Source organism: Cyprinodon tularosa, unplaced genomic scaffold (assembly GCF_016077235.1).
Source record: "Cyprinodon tularosa strain WSP-4 unplaced genomic scaffold, ASM1607723v1 ctg270, whole genome shotgun sequence".
Lineage (NCBI taxonomy): Eukaryota > Metazoa > Chordata > Actinopteri > Cyprinodontiformes > Cyprinodontidae > Cyprinodon > Cyprinodon tularosa.
The window spans coordinates 47031-72485 of record NW_024038975.1 but is presented as its reverse complement, the minus strand read 5'-3'; the positions used below and the strand labels follow the sequence as shown (position 1 = coordinate 72485).

Sequence of the window (25455 nt, the reverse complement as noted above, 5' to 3'; positions counted from 1 at the left end):
GGCTTATCAGATAAATTAAGCTGTGCAAAAAGAATAATTTGAATAATAAAACATAAAAAGTATTAAGCTAAATTTAAATAAAAGTAAGTTACAAAGTCAGTAAACAATAGATGTCAATGCTTTTGCTAAGAAATTAGATTTTCCAAAAGACACACAATAAAAGTTGATAATTTCAGGATCATTTAAGGGGGACCATGTTTCCAGATATAAACTTTGAATGATGGGTTTGAGGAAGTGTAATACATGTTTTTGGATTACAAAAATGTAAGACTCAAGTTATATGATCAGGTTTTAATCACAGATAAAAACATTTGCAATTAATGGGAGTACTCAGTTATGGCACAGCAGTCGTTTAATCCAACGGGGGGGATTTCTTTATTAGCATGTATCTAAGCAGTGCAATAACAGTCTGCAAAACAAATTCAAGGTGCAGTACTTCAAAACAGTCACAAAAAAGATATAAAGATAAAAAAAAAATACAGTCAACCTGAGTTACAGAGTACTAAAGCAAAGGTAGGAATAGTGGCTGCATATGGAAGATAAAAAAACAAGAACAAAAAAAAAACACTTGGCACCTGTGTAAATTTAATCACCAGCAGAAATTACGGAACAGTCATACCTTACATACAATATGCATGAACAAATACACACAATACAGTATAATTTATGCACAAGTATAATCCAGAAACCTTTAAGCACCAGCAGGGGAGACCTCATGCCTCAGTCTGTGATAATTCTCAGGTTTTCCTTCCTCTAAAGGTGTTTCCCAGCGAGGTTATTTGAAGGTGAGCCAGGCATCATGCAGCTTCTGGTGGAGACAGAAAGCGTCTACAGTGTAGCTGCTTGTAGGACGGATAAATCGAACGGTCCAGCTGCTCTGTGCAGGAGGAGGCTCAAGCGCCTGTCATACTATCAGAGAGTCTCTGCTCAGTGCAGCGCTCTGTTAGGGAAATACACCAAGAGGCTACAGGTTAGAGATGCTCATGCTCATGCTGGGTGACTGTGTTTAACCAGTTGATAGATGGAAATCATGCAATAAAGGGTTGGTGATGTTTAATCCAAAAGCAAAGAGTTTTAGTACAATTTGTAAGATAGGGTTAGGGTTAACCTAACCATTACAGTAGTGCAAAAAAAATTAACTATATTTTTTTAGATAATAAAGAAATACAACTTAGGCAAATTTTGTAGAAAGTAATATTAAATTCAGTATTACAACCATGTCATGTGAATTTAAGACCCAAGGTACAAAAACAATATATACAAATACTTTAGGACATTTAATTATAATTTTCTCATTGCCAACAAATGATGAAACAGACCATAAAAGCACCAACCATCTTCTTATCCCCTGCATTGCTTTATTTACTGTATACTTTTTGAGCTGCCTCCCTGTATCAAACTGCAGATGTGTGTTTGCAGTACATTTTATTGCCACATGAGGGCAGCAGAGTAAACTGTGAACACAGTATGCTCAACATAAAGAGAGACTAAGGCATATTTTACATCTCTCATCTAAATAGGGAGTAAAACATATATTTTCTCAAAATTTAAGTCTTTTCATGATACATTTTGTGGCTTCATTTCCTAACAAAAAAAATCTTACTCTAATAAGAGATGGGTAAACTAGTTAGATTTACTATAGTAAAGCTTTAACATAAATTTACTTTTAGGAGTAGTTTTGCAATGTATTTTTTTATTGTATTTCAGTAATATCATTATTTGCTGCTTTCAGCACTCCTTTGGGTCATTTAGCCCCCTCTGCTCTAAATAAATGCCCTGCCCTTTTTTAGTTATTTTATGTTTTGTCCTCCAATTGCTACCGAAGCATAAAACGAAACCCCTGGGGAACATATGCTAAATAATGAGCTGAAAATAAGACACACACAAAATAAATATTGTCAAATAACCAGACAGTAATGTCAGGAAAGGCTGGAAACAAAGGCCTTAATTGGACTGAAACCTGAGGTCAGCAAGACATGTTAACATAAACGGATAATAAGACAAGTTAACTGAAAACAGACACTTTTAAAATTTCAGTGCTCTTATGCATCAAATAATGGTTATTTAACATATCATTTGGATAATTATTTTGGTTTTTCTGTGCTAAAAATTGTCTCTTTTTCTATAATTGCACTGTATTGTTTTTTATTTTAATTTTAAAGGTATAGCAGAGGATGTTCCTTTTCTGGGTGGATAATAAATGGTCCTGATAATGTTTACGTGAGGCCGTCCCACGTGCTTTTGGAAAGTAAGATTGTATTAGCGATGCAAACAGCTACTTTTAAGTTACTAGTGTACACGAGGAGAAATGGGCTCCTGCATGCTCTTGCATGCATTAAATAAGCATTCCCGCTAGGGAGCAGGTACAGGGTTGTGCATGTGCATTTCTTTTTAAAGAGGGCAGATGTTTTAGAAAATTTGCAAAACTCCTCCACTATACCTTTAAATTGCATCTTTTCATACTTTTAAGAGATTTGACGTTCCGAAACCTAATTGGCGTTTAGCCCTGTGCTTAGAGCGGTTAATATTACCAACTCCAGTGTCTGTGCCTGTTTCATAAATACTGCAGCCTACACCCCTTACTGTTACCCTTAAGCCTGCAAATGTCCAAAATAAAACAGCTATGTTGCTTTAATTGCTTTAGTATATTGATTGGTTTTAATTTAGGAAATGTGGTTCTTTTTCCAGGACAGTATGTTTGGGGTGGGGACAATTAACACAAAAGATGTGATTGGCGGCTGTAATGTTATTAAAAACGTTTATAGAAGCATACGGTATTCAAACAACAGTAGTATTTTTGCTTCTTCCATTGTTTACATTTTTCTTGGCTCTTCACGCCTCCTCAGAACAAAATTATCACTCTGCTACAGACATAACTTAGAGGTCAGATTAATGGCATCATGGTGGCTGAAATATAATCTGTGCAAGTAGGAGTGTGGTAGGAAATTCAGATATGGGTCACATATGGGAAAAAATGCTGAACTGGGAGTTCCCTTCTTGCAGTGACATCTTCCACTCTGGTTAGGTATTACACGCCCGCTGATCCCGGAAAGATTTGATGATGGATTTTCTTACCTGCAGTCTCCAGCTGATCTCTGAAACGTCTCTAACTCAGAATCCATTGTGATTATTTCTTGGGATTATTTAATGCCAAAAAAATCTTATGGCTTCTGTTTGAGGAGGATTTCATTTAGTTGGTTTTGCATCATGTTTGACAGTTTTGTGTTTATTCTGTGTTTCTGAGTTTATTAAATTTAGGAGCTTTGATCTTCTGTGAATTAAAACGTTTGCTCTCTCAATAACATCCCTTAGCAGCAAGTTTTTCAGTGTTTTATGTTGATAATACTTCATTACTGTGCTGGATTTGTGTCAAAATTAATTGATTTTAGCTCTCTGCTAATTTGGTGTTGTTTCATTTAATGGAGCATTTTAGGTTTTAATAGTAGAGTCTATTTGCAATAATGTTGGCAAAAAGAAAATGACTGGATACCATTAGGTCTGTCTTGTAGCTGCTTACAGGATATAGACAGTCTTTTCCTGCGGTGCAGCAGAGGAAGGAAGTCCTTGTTCCTGCTACAAGTAACTCACCAGGTTTCGGCTCCTGTCCCGCTCCTCTCTGCCTCCTTGTAGTGTCTGGGACGTTCCCTGGTGAGGAGGAGTGTAGGAGAAAGGTCTGGAGGCTGGATCGGTGTTCCTGTATCTGTCTGGCCGGGGAGGGTTTGCTGTCCGGTACCTGTCTGTTGTCAGGTCCCCCCTGCGGTATCGCTCAGCCGCCGGCTCAGAGTACGGAGGTAGAGGGTCGTCCTCGTCTGGACGGTGGCTGGGCGACCGGCTATAGTAGCTGTCGCTGCCTTTTCCTCTGGAGCTGCCTTTAGAGGGGGTGTCGCTGTCCTCATCCGGTCTCCCAGCACCCCTGTCCCTACCCCGTCCTCTCGTCTTCCTCTCCAGCACACTGGTGAGGAAGCCGTCATCATAACTTTTGCTAAGGGGGAGTCGGGATGGACGGTCACTGTCCCATGTGTCCCTTCTCTTTTGTGGTAAAGGTGAGGGGCTACGGCGGCCCCAGTTATCTTCTTCATCTCGGTAGAATCGCCTTGGAGGGCTGTAGTCCCGCCCATAGAGGCGGTCCGGAGGCTCAGGGCGACGAGCGCGCGTACTGTAGCTTTGGGCAAACTCCTCCAGCTCATCCAGAGAACCGGTGCGACCTCGCCTGCTTAGCGTTTTCCTCTGAAGGTGTTCTGAGCGGGGATTCCACCTACGGCGACACAGGTGGAAACAAACTCAACTTATTTCCAATATTTACAGGATTAAAACCCTTTGAACCTTTTCAGACTTACAACCTTCAAACTACAGACATTATTGTGCTCTATGGGGTTTTGGTGACACTGAAAGAGCTGCAGAATTAGATATTCTGGTCAGATGAAGCTAAAACAGAAATTTCTGAGTGTTTCTAAACACACCATCAGCATGGGGAAACCTGGTGGTAGGAGGTATCATGATGTAAAATGTGTCTTTAGGAGGGACAGAGAACCTAATCAGAGTTGATGAGAAGATGAAATAGTTAAATTCAATATATATATATATATATATAATCATTTTGTTTAATGCTATAGCACAGGTACTGTTTACATTCCGACCGGTCTAACTAGGGAGTACCAATATGGTGGCTGGTGACTTCAAAGCACTGTGCACCACCAATGACCAATTGGATATCCAGTGAATAAATAGAGATCAGTGAGTCTGAATCTCGTCAATCAGCCAGGTTCATCTCTACATCACTCAGTGCATATATAAGAAGTAAGACAGAACAATAAAAAAAAAGACTAGAGTTTGTAGAGTTTGATGCTTGCAGGGTGTTCCAGCCTTTCCTTGTTTGCTGCTCCATAAAGGCCTGGTTTGTGGAACTAGGACTAACAGCTGCACAATATGTTTTGCACAAATGCACTTGATTAAGATGAACAAATAGGCTGCAGGTTGTAGGAGTTATAATTCCAAAGTGTTAAGTCAGAAGAATAGTTTCTATAATCTGCAGTTTTCCAACATACCGTCGCTCCAATTCATCATCGGAGTAATTTCCATCGTTCTGTCTGGGCCTCCGACTCTGTGTGGGTGGAGCCGCTCTCACCTGGTCCTCACGGTCTGGGATGGGCGGCAGCGCCTTCATCTGCACCGTCTGATAGTTACGTCTGAAATCAGTGGTCCCTCCGTCGTGAAGGGAGCTCAGCTCTGACATGCTGCTGGCTGGTGGAGCAGAGATAAATTATTGTGGTGACATTCTTAACTGAAAGATTCACAGGGCTCCTCGGTGTTAGAAGGTTTCACAACCAAGGAATGAGTGGAATGGTTCTGCTGGGAAGAAATATGAGAACATTTGGCAGCAATCAAATGCATGCAGTGGATTGTGGAGGCAGAAATGTCTGTTGGTCTACATAGCTTCAATCATGACCTACTTTAGGGATGATGTTTTATTTTTTTCATTATTGCAACAGTAAAAAAAAACTCTAAACAACTGCTTAGAAACTATTTACACAATTGATTTAAAACTAATCTTAAAAATTCACACCAATCTGCTCTGGATCCTCATGTTGAAGCGTTCCTTCTGTAATTAAATTATTTAACCTAAATGTTTTTACATGTCCTGTTGTGGTGCTTCAGTCATACAACATGGAGCAGATGGATGCTTACAGGTTCCAAGTCAACATCTCAAAAAAGATTGCAAATATTTAAGGAAGATGTAGATGATGGAAGGGCACCAAACCTGCCTAAATGACAATAAAAAAAAACATGAACTTTTAATTGTGGTCAATCTTGATATTTTTAGGCTTATTTTTAGATGTTTTTAAATGTTCTACTGAAGAAAAAAGGCAAAAAAGATATACACTAAAAACCAATTTGAATTAGATGTTTCAAAAGAGACAGATTCTGCTACTAGTTAATTCCAAAAGTTACACACATATTAAACACAGAAGGACACACATTCACACGCAGCCATCAAAAAGCCTATTTTATGAAGGCTTACAATTGAATGCAGCCATCTTGCTGGTTGGAAACTGAGCCAGATCCTTCTCTATGTAGTACAGAATTTTCATTGGGTCCTGGTCTTGGCTGCTGGCCAGACGGTAACCAGTGCGCACTGTGGACGCAGACACACAAACACCCACACACACACACACACACACAGACAGACAGAAAGACAAGAGGATGTTACCATGCAAGGAAGCACACACACAGATGATTCATGATCTGTTAATTTACAAGCATGCATGACACAAAGAGAGAGTTCTATTTTAGACAAGGATAACAGTTAAAGTCAGAGTGAGACAGCGGATGATTAATGTTTATCCTATGAATCGCATTTCCTTAAAGCGTCTGACAGTTAAAGGTATAGTGGAGGATGTTCTTTTTTTGGGTGGATCATCAAAATAAGTGGTCCTCCTAATTGTCAGTCATTCTGGGGAAATGTTACGTAAGGCGGTCCTACGTGCTCGTCCCTATTTTCACTTATAGAGTGTGCACGAGGAGAAAAGGCCTTTTGCACTCAAACACGTTTAATAGGCGTTCCCTCTCAGGAGTGGGTACAGTGTTGTGCATGTGCTTTTTTTTTCAACTAGAGAGGGCGGATCTTTTCAAACATTTGCAAAATCCTCCATTGTACCTTTAAACAAGGGATTATTGCCTTAATGAGCTCTTAAGGTGATGAGCAAGTTATTCACACTTTCTTTCAGGTTGGTGGAAAATTAACCATTGAAATGCAGGTGACTCACCTCCAACCAGGTTATTTTCAGTTGAGGTGACTGATGAGATCTTTGGGTCCAGTTGGGTTGAGGGAGCAAGAGGAAGCACAGTAGGAACACTGGAAATGTAGTAAGGATAAACTGGAACCTGAGCAGGAACCTGAGCCGCCTGTCGGGTCTTTGCCATCTTCCCCGCCTCGTACACTGCACAAATTCAAACATGAGAAAATCACTCTCGTATATGAGAGAAAAAATGACGGAACACACATTGCTTGAGTATTTGTGTCACTGACGGTGCCGTGGACAGCAGCAGGTATCGGGGCAGCAGCAGCAGCTGATGTAGCAGCAGCAGGAGTGGGGACAACACTGGCACCAGCAGATCCCCAGCAACAAGAGGAAGAGGACGCTGCCCAGGGCCACAGAGCCCACAAACGCCCACTCTGTAAAATAAACAAATAGAGAATACAATCATCAGACCTTCAAATCACATCTTTGTAGATAAAATAATGTTATACAGAGAGATGTGTTACAATGAAGTCATAAACAAGGATTTATTTTTTTATTTCACTTTACTGTGATCAATATAACTTCCTGAAAGTTATAAAACAACAGATCAGTAAAAACAAAACAGACCCAAAACATTTACGGACCCATTTAATACATTAGAATATTATTGATGTATATTTATTTTAACGACTCATTAGTGAAACACTATATATTTATCACATACAGACTGATGCTTTAAACCTTTACTCTTTTAATATGAATTATGATTTTTTTCACATGCAGTTAATGAAAATATGTCATCTAAGATGTGAATATAATTAATATTTTTACATATTTTAATACATAATTTTGGACTTGTAGTGTCTCTTAAAAGTACCTTTAATCTGAGATGCTATGTTCAAATGAGAAATGGGACAAAAATCCAACCCTGATTAGAACGTCCCCGCGACACAGCGTGATGGTGGCAGCTTCATGCTGTGGCGATTATTTTGTTTTATAGGATCAGGTAACTGATCGGAATGAGAAGATGTATAGAGCTAAATACAGAGAAGTATAGAAAGAAGCTCTTTTATAGACTGAAAAGCAGAACAACATTCTGAAACATAATGCCAGTGCTACATGGAAGGTATAGATTATGGCAAATCCACGCAATAAAATGGCACAGTAACAGAAAACATTTTTCAGCTTAATAAAACTGAAAATATTTTTTCAAGATCTAAAAATGAATGTTCATATATTTTTTTTTTGCATCCAAATCAAAAGAGTTTGAACAATTTTGTAAAGACGAATGGAAAACAAGTGACTGAATACGAGCTAAGATGTCAGACAGACATAGAGCGGTTCTAAAAAACCTTCATTCAGGGGAGCTGAATGTAAATGGATGTAACATGCATGCATTTTTTGTTACATGTGCTATTTAATGTTGCTCTGGCCTTCTAAATCCCAATAGAATTCGATAGTGTTTGTGGATGTAGCAAACATGCCTAAACTATTCTGACGATAGTCAGTGGTGTCCAAAGTACACACATTTGTTACTTAAATAAAAGTAGAGATACTGTTTAAAAACACTCTAGTAAAAGTTAAAGTATCAACTTTACCTCTTTACTTAATTAAAAGTGAAAAAGTAGGTGCTCTAAAAACTACTTAAAATATTAAAGCATAAAGTAACTTTTAAAACAAACATCCACTATATGAATTGAAAGCTCACTTTTTCAACTATTTGGAAAAATTCTTAAAGATAGGGCCAAGGATGAAGGAGGCAGTGTTGGGAAAGTTCTCTTTCTACGTGAACTAGTTCAAAGTTCAGTTCACACATTTTAAAATGAACTAGTTTAGTTCATAGTTCATAATAGAAAACTTTGAACTAAGTTCACAGTTCCAAAAAATGAACTAGTTCATAGTTATTTTTTTTTCATATATTGCTCAATTATACCATAGCCTACTGTAGAACCACAGACAGTAATTATTTTATCAGTTGTAACACTGAAACTGTGCGTCAGATTTCATCTTCATATCCAGTTTTGAATCCTTATCCAACCAGGGTTTACATTAGCATTGAGGGGACAGCATTTCCCCATTGTTGCTTTAACGCTTTGTTGCTGTCCATTCACTTCACACTAGTAGCAGCTGCAGCTTTCACCCCTACAGTATATTCTCAAAAACATCAGGAAAAATGTGCTGCTTGAATTTTCTTTTTTATGAGGAATTATTAAAAGAAAAACAGGAAAGTAGTCTTTAAGGAGCAAATATTTTTTTAATTTTAATATTTTTTTCCATTTGAAATTCAATTTCAGTACATATGCTGTTTCAGATTTGCTTTGGATGTTACTGAAGTGCGGATTTTTTTTACTGAAAGCCGGCAGGCAAAGTTTGCAGAGAAATGTAAGATTGTTGCCATCATCCACACCGACCCCCTGGTCATAAAACTGTTTTAAGTGATCATACTGCTGCTTTGTTGCCTCCACGGTCGCCTCCATGCTGCTGTGGCTTCCACGCTGCATTTTGTTTTGATGACGCACGCGGCTGTAGGCTACGACACTGGTAGCTGGTGTTGCCAGATTGGGTGTTTTCCCCGCTACATATTAAGGCCTGTTTACGGTGTGATTTAGCCGGGGTTTCGCCTGGAGGGCTCTATAGAAATCTGGCAACCTATTGAACGGAGGTAAACTGAGAGAGCGTGCCGTTCACAGACACCAGAATGAACGAGTTCACAATAACGTTCATCAGGCAGTAATACAGTACGTTCAGTTCTCGTTCGCCCAAAATATGAACGAGTTCATAAACTTACGTTCAGTGAACGCGTTCAGGCACAACACTGGAGGGAGGTCTTGTTGGTCTCCGTCTCTCGCCTGTGTTTGACCTTTCAGACATTTCAACATCTTTTTCTGAATCCGACATTGTAGCATGGTATAGACAATTCACGTTTGCAGTTTTAAGAAAACCTGCTTGCTTTTGATGATTTCCTTTAGCTAACCAATGAGTGTTTGCGTTATATGACTCATCCAGTTACACTTGTTTTCACTAAATGTGGATGGCGCCAATGATCTGCATTGGATGACGCACATAAACATTAAACCAAGCCAAGAGTAACTAGTAACGTTTGTTTAAAAAATGTAAGGAATAGAAAGTGCAGATACTTGTGTGAAAATGTAATGAGTAGAAGCCAGAAGTAGGAAGAAAAATAAGTAATGGAGTAAAGTATAGATACCTTTAAAGTGTACTTAAGTACAGTAACAAAATATTTGTACTTGTTACTTGACACCTCTGGCGATAGCATAAATATGCATCAAGATTGATCAAACTTGCAAAGCGCAACTACATTAAGGAAAACACAATTACATTAACCTACCGGAAAAGGTACCGTATTTTCACGACTATAAGGCGCACTTAAACGTCTTTTTTTTCCCTCAAAATGTGCGGTGCGCCCTATGGTGCGGTGCGCCCTATGTGTGTTGTTACTGCGACTTTTGAGACCACCTCATTGAGGAGATGATGAAAGAGTGGCTGAATGTAAGGAGACCAGGTGTTTTTTTTCCACTCATCACCATTAATCTGTGACTCCATGCGTGCCCATCTCACAGCTGATGTGAAAAACATGGGGAAACAAATTAACGCTGTGCTCGCTGTTCAACCGCTCGACATCGGTGTGAACCGGACCCAGCAGGTGCAGCAGAAGCAGCGAGTTTACATGCAAAGTCAATGGTTGACGCGCGTATAGGTGCAGCAAAAGGTCCCGCAGCGCGTTTTGGTGCAGCACGTCGGGAGCGTTTAAGCATCTGATGCACCGCCAACGCGCTGCTGCTGCTCAGATGGAAAAATTGAAGTTTTGCTGCTGGACGCGCCGCATCAACCAATCAGAGAAGCTAATCAAGGAGCTGGCAGCGAGACAGACACAGCGCTCTGATGACATATGATATTAACGCAAATGAAAAGGCTGGGTGGATGCGTGGCTGAGACAGGTGTATGTGAGAAGACTAGGTGGTTTTTTCCACGCATCACCATCGCTGCGTGCCCATCTCACAGCCGATGTGAAAAAAAGGTGAATCAAATGAACGCTGTGCTCGCCGTTATCCCGGGGGGTCTGACAAAGGAACTTCCACCGCTCGACATCGGTGTGGAGCGGCCGTTCACAGTAAGGCTGCGAGCGGCGTGGGAGCGATGGATGACAGACGGAGACCACAGTTTCAGGATAAATGGAAGGCAGCGCCGTGCAAGTTACGCCACCGTTTGCGGATGGATTGTAGATGCTGGACTAAGTGTCTGCTGGCTCTGTTGTTCAAGCTTTCGCAAAAGCCGGCATTATTTCTGAGGAGCTGCGCTGCACGGAAAGTGACTCTGACAGCGAAGAAGGGGAAACTGGCATGTCTGATTTAAGCGCAGCTGTTTTATTCAGAGGAATGCTGAGGATAACAGAGGATGATGACTTTGATGGGTTTGATTAATACTTTGTAATAAATACATGAATAAAGCACAATCATACTCAGGTTTGCTCCCGCTGTATTTTTCTCCCTGAAAGCTTAATTCATCAGCAGCCTCTGGGCGGGTCTCCTCCTCTTCAGCGCGGCGGCTGGCAGGTGTTTTTTCATCTAAATAATCTAAATCTTGCAGCTATATTTGCTGTGATCAGTGGGAATAAATAAGTATAAATATGTTTTTAAGTGAGAAAGGCCACCTGAAAACTTAATAATTGCAGTCACTTCATCCAGATTATCTATTTCTGTCGGAGGCGCTCAGACCCCCACATACCAGCGGTGCACCGACAGGAGAAATCCTTTCGTTCACGCGGCTGCTGGCAGGTGTTTTTCATCTAAATAATTTTAGCTGCAGGCACCAGGATACCGGCAATAAAAGCGAACATATTCCGTCGGCAGGTTTCAGGATTTTAAGTTAATTTAGGAGTGATCACAGCGCTGTGTCATCTGCCATGTGTCTGTCTCACGGCCAGCTGCCAGGTTTGATTAATACTTTGTAATAAATACATGAATAAAGCACAGTCATACTCAGTTTTGCCCCCGCTGTATTTTTAAATATGCAGTAGAGGTATTTAAAGGTAGTAGAGGACATGTACCTGTATATAAAAAACGCGCCCTATAGTCCGGTGCGCCTTATGTGTGTGTTAAATACAGAAATGGGACACATAACTGAGAGTGCGCCTTTTAGTCCGGTGCGCCTTATGGTCGTGAAAATACGGTAGGTACCAGTGGGAAACATGAGACATCGCTGATTGGACGACGGGGCCGTTTGACCCTTGAACCGGAAGTTGCGTTGTCTGAACAGTCCAGCTTCTTTTAAGTGTGTCTTCAGTGTACGCAAACTAACTATAATTTCGTGATTAGTCTTGAGTATATCCAGTATCACCTCGTACGTATGTCCTGATTCAAAATATTCCTGGATAACGGCAGCTATGTTTGGGGCGCCGACAATATCCATGTTTTCAAAAGCCGCAGCAGGCAGAATGACTTCCGGTTCAAGGGTCAAACAGCTGCGGCGTCCAATCAGCGATGTTCGGGGGGCTGCTTTATGAATAACTATCTCACATTGTTAATGAATCCTAAAAAAATACTATATCTGGATTATGATCTCGATCATCAATCCATCATCGAAATTTATTGGACTGCTCCTTGGGATGAGGCGCACCTCTGGTAAAAACTGTTTATAATTTTTTAAGTTATCCTGTACACAGATACACACAACTTCTCGTTCTGCAAAACTGTTGACTCCCATTGACTTCCATTGATTTTCATTAATTTTCAACCCTTTCTATGCCCTAACCCTAAAACTAACCCTAAACCTAAGCATTTACCAATGCATACCTCACCCTAACCAATTGATACCTTCACCCTAAACCTAACCATTAGGAAAATAGCATGTGAAGACCAGAAAAATGTCCTCACTTTGCAACTGGGTCTCAATCTGATGGTGAAATTGGAAAAATGTTCCTCACTCTGAGGGCTAGACCGGTACACACACACACACACACATACACACACCCACACAAAAACTCTCCTAAAACATAACATCCTTGGCCATGGTAACAATCAGGGTAAGAAGCCAACTTATCTTCAATTTGCAGCATTTATACTTTGTCTGAGTGGGGGAAAATGAAGCTTGAAAGCAAAGCAACTCAACAAAACTCACAGTTATCTAAAATTTAAGAAAACCTGCTCATCCCACTGGAGTTCTCCAGAGATTTAAATTCTGACTGGAGGTAAAGCGCTTCGTTTCAAAGGTAAGAATCATTAGATTAAAAACCCAAAACCTATTTCAGAGTAAAGGAAATCTTTGATTAGGCTCAGTGAGAATCAAATCAGTTAGAAGGCGACAGAAAAGCTTGGAAATGCAGAGCAGAGACAGCTGATTGGCCGTACCTGGCATGATCTCCACATTAAACTCAGGCAGAAGATCGTCCTGTTCACCTGTCCTGCCTGCAGAGAGAGGGAGAGCACAGGTGAAGGCCGGACAGAAGCAGCAGTAAGCGGTGCCAAAAAGATCAGGCAACTTAGCAAAGATGATGATTTATGATCATGCACTATTCAATTAATTAAAGAAACTAAAATCAGGCTGAGAAAACGCAGAGGGAAAGTATTAAAAGGGTAAGGTTGTTTTCTTCAAATGGGGTCATGTGGGGAATCTGTTCATAGAAAACTCCTTACTGTGAGTAAATGTCCGTCACCACACAGCACAGTGCGGAGAAACAGATAGAAAGACAAACCAAAGCATTGAGGTGACGTCTCAGCCAACGGAAAGTTGGCCAAAATATTTCCTTACATAAAACCTGTACTGATTACAGAACCTTGTCAGGCATTTCAAAGCTAACATCCCACAGACAAAAGCCATACCTAGCCTTACGTTTATGTCAACATTTTGAACAATAAACTGCTATCCAAAAAATCCCCTTGCCATCTGTAAATTAAAAATTTACAAGAAAACTTTCCAACATCTTCCAAATGTTTAAAGGAAACGTTTTAGTTGCAGTTTAGCTGTAAAGATTCTCAACCAGAAAGTCGAAGATGAAAGCATGAGAATTGTTGATGAAAAAACAAATCTAATCATTCACCAAATTAGCTGTTTGCAAGTTGAATTAATAGCTTCAACTAAGGATTTAAAGATAGCACTTGACACAACACAACCATTACTTTATTTCAGGGTGCCTAGAAAGTAAAGCATGGCAATCAGCTATAGAGTTGTCTCTCAATTTAGACATCGAAGGGGGCCCTCTGATTAAAATTATCTCACCACGAACCACAGATCTACAGTTATTAGAGTTGATCCAGCTTCTCACTTTGTGTCTTTAATTAGATATTTTTTTGCATTTAAAAATTAGGACTGGTATAGGGATAGAACAGAAATCAGACAGTTAAAACAACGTCTTTTAAAAACTGCAAAATAAACTTTTGCTTATTGTCATTAAGCAACCTTAGTGACAAATAACCTGCCCAAGGTTGCTGTTTGACAGCCCCCTGCAACCCAGACGGAGAAGCCATACAAAATGGACAGACATAATTACTTTTGGAAACAGCGAGCAAATACATTTATCAAACATCTGTGGCCGGCAATTGATTGATTAGTTATTTACATTGACATTATAGCTAAAGTGTATCTGTATGCAGATGATGCAATTATCTACACATTGGCTTCACTTTAGACAAGAACTTCTGACAAAATTTTCGTCATTACGAAATATTTTCAAAAGGTCGAAATACGTTTTTTTATACTCTGATACTCAACACCAATAAAGATGAAAATAAATACTTTGCACAAACTTTGGCTATCTTGTAATGATCTTGGTGCATGGTGGTCTAATGATTTACAAGGTTTTCCTCCTCTCGGTTGAATATCAAGCGATTTTAAAAAGTTAAGAAGCTTTTAAGAAGATTTAAGACAAAATCTTTTTTTTATGTCTTTTTGAAAAAAAAATATATAGAAGCCATTTCACCGTCTAAGTATAAGTAACAATTTCACTTTAAAGAGCCTCGAATATGTGCATCACACTCCTTGGCATTTCATCTCAAATGATAAACCTCTGCCTTTTCATCGGATATCTATGTATCACTAAACTGGACAATTTAAACCACATGTGTACAATAACTTTGGTATGTTTTATAAAGGTCTGCTGGGTAAATTCTTAGAAAACATCAGTATCCTTCAGCTTTAATAGGCACCACTTATTTATCTCAGTTATGTTCCAAAGGCTTTGACAGAATAAAACAAACTAGCAATTTCCCACCAGACAGCATTGTCTTGGATTAAGCACAAATATCTGCAGAGAATTTTAAGAGTCTGATAAAAAAAAGGCTGTCATGGAGAAAACTCTTTGTTTTACTTGAGAGGTTATTATGTTTTGTTTTAAGTTTTGTTTATTATTCATTTGCTTTATATGGTGCTCATTTGTGTGGCTGTTTTCCTGGCCAGCTAAAAAAGTTTAATGAATCAATTTTTGCAACGTAACAAAAATTCTAAGTAAGTTTTTACAGGATTTGAACCAAAATTATCTTGCAGCATTAAAGCCACACACACATATATGATTGGAAACAACACATAGTAATGCAGCTTACTAACTTTACATGCACACACACACACACACGCATGTGCAACATTAAGAGAAGCGGCTTAAAAAGACAAATGGGAGGTTTTAGAAACTGGGACAAAGTTTCAAAATTTTAGGTCAACAGTTCAAAAGCATCTCATTAAAATACAGTAAAAAAGTGTCATAGCCTTTTTCATTAAAAGATAAAAAAAAGGTCAGATTTAGTTACATCAGTTACAAAAACTGCCACAAACCGAGGCTGAGCCACTTGTTTTTGTTCCACCTGCTTATTATGAGATTCAAAACAACTGTGATTAGAGCAAAATCCAGTAAATGATCTGTCTGTATACGAGCAGAGACCAAACACTCCTGGAGCTGCAGGGAGCTCACCAAATGTGCTGCTTAAGCATTTAGTAGGGGAGTGTGGAGGGAAAAAAAATAATAATCTTGCTACCTTGGCCTTGCATGCGTGCTAACATACCATCCAAAACACGGAGTAACTGGAGAAAGCTGCAGAGCTTTGCAACTCTGAGGAGCAGGGAGTGATTGGAGGGTTATGGAGTGAGTCATGGAGGAGTTCATGAGGGGATTTGGCAAGAACAGAGGGGGCAAAAGAGAAAGAGGGTGAAAAGAAAACACAGAAAAAATGTCAACAATTTGACCAGGGAGCAGTTGGTGGTCCTAGGGGCCAAAACTAGTGGGTATTCCAAAAGAGTCCAATGCTAAAACTGACCGTTACTCTCTTAAAGCAGATAACTTCTTTTAAAAATGTAAACCTATTGTCACATTTCTTATAGGTCCATTTTTACATTAAGTTTTTCAGGCAAAAGAAAATCCTATAAAGTTTAAGGGATGTAAATTATAAATAAAAATAACCAAACAGTCTTTTATCTCTTTACAGTGCCTTATTTTTCTACCAGGTAGTAACTCTTTTTTTTTCTTAAATAAGTTACTTTAATTTTGCTAAACTTGTGATTCACATTTTTTTTTATTTGTCACTTTCCTCAAATAAATGTCCTGCTCTGTGGAAACCGTTTTTTTTTTTTTTTATTCATTTGCTTAGTCAGTTGATCACACAGATATGAATAACTACAGACCTATTTCCAGTCTTTCAGTTCCAGCAATAGTGTTTGAGTCACCCTTATTAGGCATTTGACACCATTGTCACCTAATCGATATATAAATATTTCAGTTAAGTGCAAACATGATTATTTTGCAAAAGCTGTTCATTATTGGCTGGGTTTTGTCGGATCCAGTCACACTAATTAAGGGGGTCCCCCAGGGGCCTATTTTAAGACCTTTGGTTTTTTTCCTCTATATCAAAGTTCCATAAGGTTTGAAGCATTTCTAAAGAACTGCTTGATTTCGACTATGCCTAGTGGACAGAAGCTGTAGTGTTTTTCCTGATGGAATATAGGATTTCCCATTAGACGCAAGGCGTAACGTGGTAAACCCTGAGATCTCCTAGTCACCTGTAGTTGGGTTGAACTATATTACTTTTTCCAGTGGCTGTGTGAAAAATGAATAGCGATGAGGTACTGAATCTAACTGTGGCCACGACTTTCCCCCTAACCTTAACCCAGTGAGTCCAGAGCCTTGAAACAGATAAATGTAATGTTTGTTTGATCATTTCACAGTAAACACATATAGATCAGTGTGCATCAGTTGCAGACTGATGCACACTGATCAGTGGGTGTAACGGTGAGATAACGGCGGAGGAAACATGTTCATCCAAATTTTAGTTCCACTTGGTTGCTGCATCTTTGTTACACTGACAGAAAATGACAAGTTGGGTATATGAAAAAACCCTAATTAATTCCAAAATGGAAGGTCCTCTTTGAAATAATGTTATTTTACAGTATACATTCATTTAAGAAAGGAGCAAATCTTTTATGTCACCCTGCACCACAGAGTTATAGCCACATAAGGGGCGTCAATGTGTTGCCATAGAAATTACTGCTTTGCTTTTCCATTGGAGGAAAGAAGCTGTCAAAAAAATTGATAAATTTTTTTCAAGGTTGCCTCAGTAATATTCCAGTTCTTAAACTTAAAATTATAATTGATTGAAGGAATCAATATAATAGAGGGAAAAGCGCAACATTTTTTTTAAGAAAAGTATAAAATATCTTATATCCTAATCCAAATAAAAGACTCTCCCTTTTAAATGAATGCTCCAAAAAGGATATCCATGCATTGAGAACCAAATATCTTAAATTTGCTATTCCGCCTAAATATAAAGAGATTCATTTCAAAACTTCAAATGACATTTATCCCTCCAACCAAATTCATAAGCTCCAAATCTAAATTCACTGTAGACAAATTCCATCTATGTGAGCAAGAAGAGGAATGAACAGAACTTTTTATTTATTTATTTATTGTAGTAGTCAATTTTTGATTTTCTGGCCAAATGGGTTTATACCCTAACACAGACAACACACTTTCATTCTTTTTCTTATTTTATTTCTCTAGATACAGCACATTTCAACCCTTAGGCCAAAGTCATTCCCTTAGATCAGGCATCCCCAACCTCAGTCCTCAAGGCCCGCTGTCCTGTAGGTTTTATAGGTTTCCCTGCTTTAGCACAGCTGGTTATAATGATTGCAGTAGACCAAAAGCCTGTTAATCAGCTTTCAATTAAAATCAGCTGTGCTGGAGCAAGGAAACCTCTAAAACCTGCAGGACAGCGGGCCTCGAGGACCGCGGTTGGGGTTGCCTGCCTTAGAGAATGATCTCCTTGATTTGACTTCTATAAATGTTATCAAAGTCTAATCTATATTACATATATATATATTGTTTTCCCATTGTATGAAAACATTGGATGTTGAGTTGTAGATACTTGTAAATCTCGTAGTAGTTGGCGTAATAAAGATTTTAGTTTCAAACCTTAAACACCTGATAAAAAAAGCTCAAATTTAAGCCCAAGTGTTCATTTCGTCCCATAAAGTAGGTGGTTTATAAACAGCTTATTGAATGCCAGTTAGAAAAAGTTGAGAACATTTACAAATTTGCCTTGGCCCAATACCTTATAATTAGCATCACTTTTAACTCATTTCGATTTAGAGAAGAAGTTGCAAAAAAAGTTTGTATTGAATCAACACAATCTTTTAAATATTTTAAGGTTTTGTTTAGCTATAAAGACTCTGAAATATCCATTTAAGCCCAACCAGGTTGTTCCTCTTATTAGATGGAGGATTAGCTGCCTTGCTCTGTGAGACGGTTTTAATCAGATTAGTGCGGCATGAGTGTATGAATGAATAAGCATCAGGTCCGAAGTCAGTCATTGGAAGAGAAAAATCTCTGTAAAGTTTAAATACGTCGTCATCCTTCATCTTTAAGCAGTGAGATATTAACTGTTTCAGGTGCAAACCCTGTACAATCATTAACCAGAAAACCAATACTCCCAGTGAGGAAGCAGAACCCAAACAGTTCAGCGTTGTCTATTTAAAGATACTGTATAATCCTTCAGGCTGCTGCTGCAGAGCCTCCCTAACTTTATGTTTTCCTAGTTCAGTAAAGTGCACATGGATCCACTAAAATGCATGAATGGTTAAACAATAGAGTGTGCCATGAGGGATCAGGACCATCAAAAGGTTGTTTCCATGGTAGCTGCTGTAGAAAGTCTTAGGAATGTAGCCCAATGAAGGCACCTTTCCCAAAACCTTTGCAGACAACATATGGCTGAAAGATTCACAGCCGGTTTAAAGTTAATGTTGCTCCATAAAGTGCAGCCGTACCAAGAACAAGTAACTCCATGTGGTCCTCATCGTTTCCCACCAAGTCATCAGCGACGATAACTTTACAGAAGTACACTCCGCTGTCGCCCCACTGCAGCTCCCCGATGCGAAGGTCGGCGTCTGTACAGACACAACAAACAGGCTCGAATTAATGCGTTTTATATCAAGACATAACAAAGAAGCCTTTAAATCCATTCTGAACTAGAAATGCAACTAGAAACGCCAACATTTGTGACTTCCACCTTAGGTTAATACCTGTATTCACACTTCCTGGATCCAGATGGTGAACTGGATCTTTACCAAAATGTAATGGATTGAGTGCACCTTAAGTAAACACTGAATTAAAATCTGTTCATAACTTTATAAGTTATCCTTTACACAGACAGACTGACAAACAAACCTAAAAACATAACCAGTTTGGTGGAGGTAACAAAGGAGGTGTTTATTGATGATGAGAGGTAAGTTATTTTAGGGTATTAAGACAATGAGTTGAGATCATGAGACTGGTTTTCCTCCTGTATTGTGAAACAATTACAAATCATTTTAGTCAGCTATGCTAGAGAGCAGTCAGCTATGACTCATGTGTGGAGGACAAACATGCAGCAGCTCCCTCATTCAAATGTTTGTCATGAAGGATAAGACTGATAACATTACCGTTTATGATGGTGACGTCTCTGTCTTTGTAGTGGTCGGTCAGCGTCAAGGACTGTCCCTGCTTAGAGGCCACGACCCGGACCGTCCGGCTGCTGTCGGAGCACTCCACCTGAGCCGTGGGGCCCAGCTCCGAAGCTTTATAGCTCAAAGTCTCAGGCAGGGAGAAGGATTCTCGCGTGGGGTCTCGACAGTAGGACCTGTACCACCACTGCACCACGGGACTTTTGGTGGAGGCTGTTTGATACTGGCACGGGAGGACCACAGACTGGAAGAGCGTGGCGTACCGCTTCTTCTCTCGCACTGTGACATGCATGCCATGACACACACAGACTGAGACAGGCAAACAGAAAGAGAGAGAATCTGATCAACATCTTTTATGACATTAATAAAAAAAACTGCACATTATTGAAGGCTTTGCTCTCATTCTTGAATATTTGGTATAGTAATTAAGTTCAGTTGCAAAATTGTAGCTCTGTATTACACATAGATTTTCAAAAATCCACCCCCTGAACCTTTTAACATTCCGTTACATTATGACTACAACCTTTGAATGTTATCTTAGGGGGCATATATCTACCAGCTTTGCATGAACAAAAACTTAAATTTTTGTGTTTTCTTTTTAGCAAAACAAGTCTGTATTAGCTAGGCTTAATGAAGAGGATTTGACAATATCAAGTTTTTATAATCGTGCCTCTAATTTTTCACTGGGTGTAATGCTGACTAGTCCTCTTCATGCACCTTAATCTGCTGTGATATAAACCATTCCTTCAAAGACCTAGCTGTTTATAACCACAGCTGCTTTACCTAGGTAAAGTTGTGTTATGCTTTTTCTCAGGCCTCTAACACATTTTATTTAGGGTTTCCTTGTATTTAAGCTCCATCTGCACCACTTCACTGTCTCTGCTGTAATAGAGACAGCAACAACAAGCTCATTGAGGAGGAGCATGTCTTGCAAGTCAATGACTATATGCAATCAAACTTTAAACCAATCTGACAGCATTGTCTCTGTAAAATGCCTTGAGTTGACATGCGTTTTGAATTATCAATACAAACTTTAGATCTCTTTAGCTTTGCTAGCGTTTAAATAAAGTTTTAGGTTCTTGATGAATTTAGTTTAGATGTTTTGGCAAGTTTACCTTTTTCAGATGATGGATTGAACTGTGCTTTGTTTATTGCCTCCTCCTGCCTTAAGCCTCGTTTGCACTTTCTCCCTAACTTTCCTTGGTCTTCATAATGCAATTTGTTTTCTTAAATGTCCAGAACAGCTGGTTTTAAACTGACATCAAAATACAAACAACCTATAATATATATATATTATTTTTTTTTTTATTCATATGTGAGTTGGGCTGCTCAGTGGGACAGTGGGTAGCACTACTGCCTTGCACCAAGAAGGTTTCTGCATAGAGTTTGCATGTTCTCCATTTGCATGCGTGGGTTCGCTCTGGGTACTCAAGCGGCCTCCCTTAGTCCAAAAACATGACTGTTAGGTTAAGTGGCTTCTCTAAATTCTCCTTAGGTGTGAGTGTGTGCGTTAATGGTTGTTTGTCCTGATTGTCTGTGTTGCCCTGCAATGGACTGGTGACCTGTCCAGGGTGTGCCCCGCCTCTCGCCCGTAGAGACCTGGAGATAGGCACCTGCACCCCTCGCGACCCCACTTGGGATTAAGAGTGTAAGAAGATGGATGGATGGATGGATGGATGGATGGATGGATGGATGGATGGATGGATGGATGGATGGATGGATGGATGGATGGATGGATGGATGGATGGCTGTAGAGATCAGAGTGATAGAGCTGAAGACGTGTCACACAAAACATTTTATAGAATTCTATTTTAGTTGTAAAAAAAATCAAAAAGCTTGTAGATTTTTTAAAACTCCACAAATAAAATATATTTCCATTTGTGTTAACTTTTAAAAAACATTAAAGGGTGCTAATCTTAATGGGCTGTTAATGCTTCTGTAATAAACTGTGAAACATTATTAACTATAAGGGACATAGACCTGAAAACTGATGGCATGTTAACAACTTACAATAGCAACTCAAACCAAACCGTTTTTACAAATAGCTTCAATACTTGAATGACTTTTTCCTAACGGTGTGTTTTTGACTTCACTCTGTGGGAAAATTCTGACCCGGCAGCCATACAAACACCTGCCTTTGCAGTAGTTTCTATCAGAGCTCTGACCAATACAGACTAAGCAGTTTCAAACACTTTTTATGCAGTTCTTCTGAAATTCTTCTGAAACAGTTATCAAAAATGTGGAAATGACTAATATGTCATACATGTTTGATGTTAAATGAAATGGTCATAAGTTTACAGATAAGTAGCTTACTCTGTCTTATTATTACCTTTTTTAACCGCACAAAAATGCATGTATATTAAAGTTTTATCCTTGCAGCAGCAGCTGTTTATCTTCTTTATCTCTGTGGAGGATTCCTGATAAGAAATTTGCATCGTATCAAAACAGGAGCAGAGACAGGAACAGAGATTAGGTGTGTAGGGGCTCCTCTGCTTCTCGAGCTGTGGGGTCAGGAGGTTAAATTCCAGTGTTACGTGGGGGGGCTGGGGGAGGAGTGAGGAGAGGCAGGGGATTGTCATCGCACTGTGAGGGGATGCAGCGGTCAGATGCTCATGAGTAATTTCTGAAAGTCATTTTAGCTTTAGGTGGGGCAGGAACTGCTTCTAAATGTTTCCCTGAAGACAGGAAATGAAAACAAAAGCAAGTCCAGGGGCCTCAGGAGGAGAGCAAACCCAGTGTAGGACAATTTTATTTAATTAAAGAAAACTCTTATCATACATATTTAACAGTCTGACATCTTTAGAGAAAAAATTAAAACATTAGTTCTAAAAAAGTTTTAACAGCCGGCAAGTTTTAGAGCCGGCATTTATAGCTGGGATGGAAAGTACTCGAATATTTTCCTAAAAATTGCAATTTTAAAACTAATCAAAAAAACCTAAAGAATGCACCCATATTCTACTGCTTGTTCATAACGGTCACAGGGGCTGGTGCCTGTCTGCCGCTGTCTTTGGGCGAAAAGCAGAGTACACCCTGGTAAGGTTGCCAGCCTATCACAGGACAATACAAAGACACACAACCATGGACACTTAGAGACACCAGTCAGCCTAAGAGTCATGTTTTTGGACTATGGAAGGAAGCTGGAAGTATCCAGAGAGAATTCATGCATGCACAGGAAGAACCTGCATGCTGCATGGAGAAAGACGCCAGGATGTTCTTACTGCAAGGCAACAGTGCTGCAAACTGTTACACATGTATGCCTGCTTTTAGTTGTCTTTTAAAAAATAATTAAAAAACTTACTAAAATCAGTAATATACACATCTAGAATTTTTTGTACAATTATTCCCTACATTTAGTTATTTTATTTTTTTCAGTGCTTTCAAAAAATAATAAAATATTTACTTTGGAATTGTTTTTCTTTTTTAAAAGATATTTGTAAAATACATACCTAGATTTTTTTTTCTGTTATATTTTTTCCTTAATAAAAAAAAGTATATAATTATTTTTCTATTTTATAGATAATACCTTCTTTGCTGGACTCCAGTTATTTCACTGCCCCATTTAACTTTTACCTTCCACCTCCATGTTCTGCATAAAGTCTTCATATAAAGTGGAGCTAAATTCCTCTAGTTAGGGAGCCCTGGTCTTCCCTTTGTTTGTTTCTTTATTGGGGCCGACCATTGTTAGGGCTCCCCCCTTTCTTGTCCTGGTTTTGGAGCTGAGAGGGGGGGAGGAGGTCACAGACTCTAAACCAATAGGAGTGCCCGTCCTCATCCAGCTGGCTCTGAACAGGCCAATTATCATCCAGAGATTTAAACCAAACCGTTCCTCCATCAGCTCCATGAATACCTTTAGTTTGAAGTGTGAGGAGGTCCAAACAGGAGAGTTTCTGTATGCATCATGAAGCGCACCTGTTAACCATTGTTTACTGTGATTTAATGAGCAGGTTCCTCAGCACCTGCAGCAGGACTGAAGGTGTTATTAGATGAGCTTTTAAAACAGTGTGAGGTATTCCAGGTCACCACTCTGCTGCTGGACGTTGCTGGTTTCCTGAACATGGTCAGGCTTTTCCTCCCCCAACCGTCACATTTCCTGCCTTTTTCTCCCTAGCAGTGCATTCCTTCACATGGACTCATTATTCCAACAAACAACACTGATAAGACTGAAACGTACTTCGTGTTTCATAAACGATTCCTCTGGAGTTTTAAAACATAGCCAGAAGCCAGACTAATTTTATATTTCAGCGGTTTATTGCCTACAAGCTTCATTTCAAGTCTTTTTTTTATATCTACATAGGATGACGACTACTTGACCTTTCAGTATATTGGATTCCCCAATGAAACTGAGAATAATGAAACTGATTCTATAATACTCACAGCTGTAAATTATATTTTAGAACAAGCTCATTCATCCTTACTTAACATCCCAGTCATTGGAAGCTCATCCTGAATTGTTCATAGGTGGCTGCAGATATCCTATGTAGTATAAAGGTGCTGCACTATACTGCAGGGTTACCCTACATGGTGAAAAATATTTTCTCCATAGAAAATTTCCCATGCTTTTTGCTCTTGTTTTTTAAGCACTTGTTTATGGTTGCTAGAGATTATACTTTAAGTCCATGTTCAGACTCCATGTTCATATTGCAACTGAACTTGGCATCAATTTTTGTTTATTTATCATTGTTGTCACTGCTTCCATTATATTTGTGTCATTTATCAATGGTAAAAACTTCTAGTGATGTTTTAGGCCTGTAATAGTCCTGCCTTAAAATAATGTAGGTGATAATAAAATGAATTTTCTAACCTGTTATTATGTTATATAATACAATTATATTACAATGATATCTGTGTCAGTAACAGTGCAGTTATTACCATTGTATTAATTACTAATGATACATAATATATAATTACGTTACTATATACATTGTTTTTAGTATCTCAATCATATGCAGGTAATACATAGTTGCTAAAAATAAGCATATTAATATAGGAAAGGTCCTGTATAAGGTTTACCTACTTACTTAGGCCACTTTCATGGAGTTATTTAAGTGAATAAAGAGAAAAGCGTTTTAATTTGACACATTTTCTAAAACTGATTTAGATGCACCTTAATGGTAAAAAGCAAACTTTATATAACATAAGATAAAGGGGCACAGGGGTATTTTTTTTACCAGGCTTCCAAAAGAAAAAACTAAAAAAAAAAAATAAGCACAGTGATTAATAACAAGATCCAGTCAGTTGCACAAGGAGGTTTTTACAAGAAAGACCCAGCAAGGAGAGTCTAAGAAAGGGACCAAACCCTGGCTGTTAAGGGAGTCTGTTTCATTTGCCTCGATCAGGATAAAACCAAAAACCAGCCCTTTTGCAGGTTCCCCTGTGAGGCCAGCGGCTCTGCGATAAGCTGAAGTTTATGCGCTCAACCTGTTGCGCTGTGGTCGTCCAAACAAAGGCTTTTTCACATGTTGTAATAATTGAAATAAACTCACCCAATGTTCCAAGTAACACCGCCAACTGGTAAAAGTTCATTATATATTCCGTTTTTACAATATTAGGGCGTTTATCCGCCACTTCTGCATGTCGCTGTGCGCTCTGAGTGCGTTAGCTCCAGATTGGAGGCAGGCTGCGTCTAACGGGACTGTACCACTTCACTGACAGAGGGGGGGCCGGGAGAAAAAAAAGCACTTTATTCAGTCCCAACAAAAGATGGAGGATTATTTGAGTCCGAGAAGGCAGTATGGAGGACCAACTCTGCCATATTTAAAAATAAATACAAAAATAAATA

The 25455-nt window shown here is 39.1% G+C and overlaps 1 protein-coding gene across 3 annotated transcripts; it reads right to left on the bottom strand.

Moving 5' to 3' along the window:
- Positions 1-348: 348 nt before the first annotated feature.
- On the bottom strand, positions 349-25313 carry LOC119786402 (immunoglobulin-like domain-containing receptor 2). Of its 3 annotated transcripts, XM_038289709.1 has the most exons (10): positions 25160-25313; positions 19656-19985; positions 19002-19121; positions 13109-13165; positions 7028-7174; positions 6765-6938; positions 6020-6133; positions 5046-5241; positions 3589-4255; positions 349-940 (listed from the first exon to the last, which is right to left on the bottom strand). In XM_038289709.1, exons 1-10 carry the CDS (start codon positions 25197-25199, stop codon positions 905-907), a joined length of 1881 nt encoding a protein of 626 aa, XP_038145637.1. In that variant the 5' UTR covers positions 25200-25313; the 3' UTR covers positions 349-904. The 3 variants fall into 3 exon arrangements, with proteins under 3 accessions (XP_038145637.1, XP_038145639.1, XP_038145638.1); XM_038289711.1 differs by lacking the exon at positions 6020-6133; XM_038289710.1 differs by lacking the exon at positions 13109-13165.
- Positions 25314-25455: the final 142 nt, after the last annotated feature.